The following is a 5,311-nucleotide window of genomic DNA, read 5'->3' as shown; positions in this document are numbered from 1 at the left end:
TGGATGAGAATTGGGATATAAAAATTTAATGTACCCAGTTTGTAGATATTTTGTAGATAAATTGTAGATTATTTGTATTCTAATTGTAGGTGCTTTGTTTTCTGTTTTCACACATCAAAAATGACTAAAACTTTTACAAATCTTCTGAAAAAAATGCAATTATGTCAAAAATCCCAATTAAACTACAATCGAATGGGAATTGGGATATTAAAATTCAATATATCCAGTTTGTAGATATTTTGTAGATAAATTATAGATTATTTGTATTCTGATTGTAGATGCATTGTTTTCTGTAGATGAATTATAGATTAATGTGGTCAGCGGGTATAATCACAGCAGTAGCAGAATCCTTGGAAACTTACAACCGTGACCAATGTAGAAGAATTGAAGCTAGTTATCAACACGATTCCCATTTGGCTAACCACTATATCATTTGGTATATGTGTAGCACAAGCTGCAACATTTTTCATCAAACAAGGCGTGACACTGACCGAAAGATTGTTCACAATTTTGAGATTCCCCCTGCCTCAATTTTTGCCTTATGAGAAAATCCTCGTACCTGTCCTAAGACGGGCAACAGGAAACGAAAAAGGCATTAGTATTCTCCAAAGGATCGGTATTGGAATGATCTTCTTTGTTTCTACTATGATCGTTGCAGCTCTAGTCGAAAGAACAAGATTGAATATTGTTCATAAAAATCCACTCGAGGGTTCAGCTTCAATGAGTGTATTCTGGTTAGCCTAATATAAATTCAGATTTTGAATTTGTATTTTCGTTGAGATGAAAGGAAAGAGAAAGTGGGAATATACTCAATGGGTCTCATCTCTGTATTTTTTGAGAAGAAGAAGGAATGGAGAAGAGAAATAAATGGGAGGCGGAAAACGACGCTGGTCAGATCTTAGGAATTAAGGGGATAGAGAAACGTGAGATATATGGATACCTTTAATTAAGGAGTAAAAACTGCCCATTAATTAGACCCTTAATTAAGTATGGTATAGGATTGGTAATTTGGTATACGGGTTTGTAATTAAATCAAACCTTAAATATTGAGGGTAATAAGGTTTTCTATGTGGTATAGGAAAGTAAAAATCTCTTTAACTAAAAAAAATCAAACTGAAACCAAACCAACCCGATAATACATTTATACAATTTTAAAAAATATTTTATACATATAAATATTTATTGTAATGTAATTTATAAATATTTCTTAATTTTTTTTTTTGGCGAAATGGCTTCGTGGCCACTTAAACTTGTCGGATTTTTTATAGCCGATACATAAACTTATAACTTTCCCATTTGAACACTCGAACTCGTTTTTTCCATAACTAATAAACACATTTGACCATGCTCATGTGGCGCCACTTGATCCTAATCAGCAGCCCGCGTGAGGAACACGATGCACAAGAGCGTGAAAACCCCCTTCCCAACGCCCAACAGTACAAAATACCCCCTTCCTCCATTTTTTAAAATCTGAAGCTCACGGTAATTATTTTTCCCCCTTGTTCCTTTTGCTAGTTGGCCCTTCCTCCATTTTTCTTCTTCTTCAAACAAACTGTGAACGTTTTTTTTAGAATTTTAGTTGGTCCTTTTGAACTTCCCCATAACTTCCCCTTCCAAGTATGTTGATTGAAATCCTTCAAAAGCTTTCCGTAAGAGGACATCAGGTAGAGTACTTCCATACCGTGAGTCAAGAATTTCTATAAGAAGAAGAAATATCATCAGAACAAGAACAAGAAGAGAGTCTTTGCTCACCACACTCAGTACATACCAAATTTACTAATCTTTCTTTTAAACAGTAACTGCAGATTCCAACAGTAGATGTATTTGGGTGTTTGGTACATGGCATATCTGATGAAATAGAGTAATTGAAATCTAACAAGTTGTTGTCTATAGCTGCAGCTTTGCCTCTATCCTTCATGGTTTCTTGAGCTTCTTGATTATTTGATGAAAAGAACTGGTTTTTTCTAGAGATTTTTGAAGTGTAGGAAATGAAATGAACAAGGAATTAGGGTATTATAGGGTAGTATAGTATGTAACCTTTTTTAAGAGCAAAGAATCTGCAGTTCTGACTCACAGTGAAAAGAAGGAAGAGGAACGAAAGAGTAACATGGAAAAGAATCAAGCTGAGCCACCTGTGAAACAAAATAATGAAAAATAGATAGCCATTGTTGATGAAGAAGAACGCTAAAGCAATCAAAGAGAAGGAGTTGCTGCTTGACTTTTCGCGCCCTTACGTGTAAGACATTCATTGATCATTTGCTGACTGGATGGACACGTATGTGTATGTGTAATACACGCGCACATAGTCAATGGTCAAATATGTTTATTAGTTATGGAAAAAACGAGTTCGAGTGTTCAAATGGGAAAGTTATAAGTTTATGTATCGGCTTTAAAAAACCCGACAAGTTTAAGTGGCCTGGAAGCCATTTCGCCATTTTTTTTACAGTTTTATCTTTCAACGTATTATTTCAAGTTTGGACTTAACATTCTTGAATGATAAATACATTTTATAGCCCATAAATGTAGTAACTCAAACAAAGTTCAAATCAATACTAACGCTGACAAAAGAAATTCAATTCAATACTAGGAATGACAATAGTGTTGGATAACAAAGGACATATTTTGTGCTATGAAAACTTTACCAGAAAAAACCCGAAAATCTGGAAAAAAAACAGAGAAAAATCGAGATTGAAAAATCCAACTTTGTTGGTTTGGTTTGGTTTATAGATTTAAAAATCCGACACCATTGGTTTGGTTTGGTAATTAAAAAATTCGAACCAATTCGACCTATGTACACCCCTATTTGGGAGAAACTACTTTTTTTTGTTTCTCGAATATTTATGTTTTTACTTAAAAATACTTTTTCCTTCTAAAAGTTTGGCCAAACACTTTTAGTTTTAGAGAAAAAAATACTTTTGATCAGAAAGAAGCTTGGTCAAAATTAATTAGCCGGAGTCTTTTCAAGGAGTTTGGTTGTCATTCATCCATTAAAATTAAAGGGAAAATAAGTAAACGCCATTACAGCGAGATGCTTTAGGTTGGTGTTATTTCTTGAAAAATAAAGTGGTTTAATTTAAATCTTAAAACACCCTAGAAATAACAGTAAAAATAGTTATTTACAACAAAAAACAAGTCTTGACATTTGAGTCTAAAGTCAAGTCGTGATTGGGACAAGAAAATAGAAAGTAATATATACTCCAGATCAAGTCGTGATTGGAACGAGATAATAGAAAAGTATGATAGTACATGAGTAACGTGTAGGGAAGGAAATTAGAGAAAGAAGTGAAGAATATCCAAATATTATTTCATAGTTATTTAACGTCACCGAGATGACTGCCCATATTCAAGTTTTCCACAAATATTTAGAAAAGGAAGACACACACTACCGTGTTTGGTTTTATTATATTTTTTTCTTTTAGAGAATTAATTGATTGTACAAATTATTATAAGAAATATAATATAAGATTTAGAAATAAGATTATTAGAAAAACAAACATCAAAAAGTATTTATTTTAAATTCTTTTTCCAATGGACATTCCCTTTCTGAAACAAAAGAGATATAAATTAATATGGAAGCAAATTAATCAGATCGTTAAATGGAGAAAATATTGACAATTAACACATTAACCATAACCAGTCTATTTTATTTAACAAAAAGCACATCTAATAGATCAAAAAAGTGTTTAACTTCATGCATTGACAATTTTAAAATTATTTTGCAACATCAGGTAAAATATTTTTTTCTTGGTTTCCCACCCGGTGTCCGATACCCACATTGGGGTCTAATTAAATCCGGATTCGCCCTGGAAAATCCTACATTAGGGGTAAAGTGCTCCCTAACAAAGGTGAATCCATACCCATGGACTCGAACCCGAAACCATTGGTTAAGGGTGAACGCGACCTCTGGTGTTAGGTAAAATATTTTACAACAATTGGTAACTACTTATATTATAACTTTAATATGCTAACCTAGAAAATAAGATAAATAACTATCTATAATAGGATATATTACATTGATATTACCATGTCAAAATTTTAGTAAGTCATTCGCCGTGTAAAATCTTCAAGATTTCTCCTATAAATACCCTTGGTATGTAAATCTAGTTTTTCCATTCAAAATAAAACATTCTCCTATAGTCATGGGATTTGTTCTCTTTTCCCAAATGCCTTCATTTTTTCTTGTCTCTACGCTTCTCTTATTCCTAATAATATCCCTCTCTTGTGGTGCTCAAAACTCTCCACAAGACTATTTGGATGCCCATAACACAGCTCGTGCAGATGTAGGTGTAGAACCTTTGACCTGGGACGACCAGGTAGCAGCCTATGCACAAAATTATGCTTCCCAATTGGCTGCAGATTGTATGCTCGTACATTCTCATGGTCAATACGGCGAAAACCTAGCTTGGGGAAGTGGCGATTTCATGACGGCTGCTAAGGCCGTTGAGATGTGGGTCAATGAGAAACAGTATTATGACCATGACTCAAATACTTGTGCACAAGGACAGGTGTGTGGACACTATACTCAGGTGGTTTGGCGTAACTCGGTTCGTGTTGGATGTGCTAGGGCTCAGTGTAACGATGGAGGGTATGTTGTCTCTTGCAACTATGATCCTCCAGGTAATTTTGTAGGCCAAAGTCCATACGAATTGAAAAGGCGTCCATTTCACGTTATATATGTACGGACTTCGGCTTGATATATATCAAGAACTTAAACATATGCGCTAAAAAGCAACTTATAGTCAAGTATATAGTAATTATAGTGTGAGCCCGTTTGGATTAGCTTATGTAAATAGTTGACAAATTTGAATTGTTGAAACTGATTTTTTAAATAATTTTGTTGACCAGTTGATGATATGTTTGGTGGAAAAGTACGGATAACTGTTCTTTTGTTAAAACACTAAAATATCCTTTAAAACTTTACAAAAAATTATAAATTAAAAAGTTTATTTGTAAAAAAAAATGAAAAACAACGAATATTGAATAAAGGGAAAATTAGGAAATTTATTTTGAAAAAAATATTTTGTGTATAAAAGATATTATTAAGGATAAACTAGTAAAAACTTTGGTCAAACTAAAAGTGCTTATAAGCTAAAAAGCCATAAGTTGGGGGTGACCAACTTATGACTTATGGTTGGTTTTAGATTATAAGTACTTTGAGTGTTTTTCAAATGCATAAATAAGCCAAAAAAGTGCTTATAAGCTAATTTAACCAGCTTATAAGCTTAGCCGAACACCCTCTAAGTGCAATGTAAAACTTTACTGATGATTAAAACCACTTAAATTGAAGCAAAACTGCAAGGGCCACTGTAAT

General features: G+C 33.3%; 1 protein-coding gene across 1 annotated transcript; it reads left to right on the top strand.

Annotated features, from left to right (window-relative positions):
- The first annotated feature begins 4,105 nt into the window (after nt 1-4,105).
- Nucleotides 4,106-4,854, top strand: LOC107808770 (pathogenesis-related protein 1C-like). Its single transcript, XM_016633336.2, has one exon. The coding sequence runs from the start codon at nt 4,140-4,142 to the stop codon at nt 4,692-4,694; it is 555 nt and encodes a 184-aa protein (XP_016488822.2). The 5' UTR covers nt 4,106-4,139; the 3' UTR covers nt 4,695-4,854.
- Nucleotides 4,855-5,311: the final 457 nt, after the last annotated feature.

The sequence above is a fragment of the Nicotiana tabacum genome, chromosome 5 (genome assembly GCF_000715075.1).
Source record: "Nicotiana tabacum cultivar K326 chromosome 5, ASM71507v2, whole genome shotgun sequence".
Lineage (NCBI taxonomy): Eukaryota > Viridiplantae > Streptophyta > Magnoliopsida > Solanales > Solanaceae > Nicotiana > Nicotiana tabacum.
Note: the sequence above shows the minus strand (reverse complement) of the source record. Positions and strands in the feature narration are given on the sequence as shown.

Excerpts from the sequence above, each read along its gene's own strand:
- LOC107808770 (XM_016633336.2), top strand. The coding sequence starts at position 4,140 with ATGGGATTTGTTCTCTTTTCCCAAATGCCTTCATTTTTTCTTGTCTCT.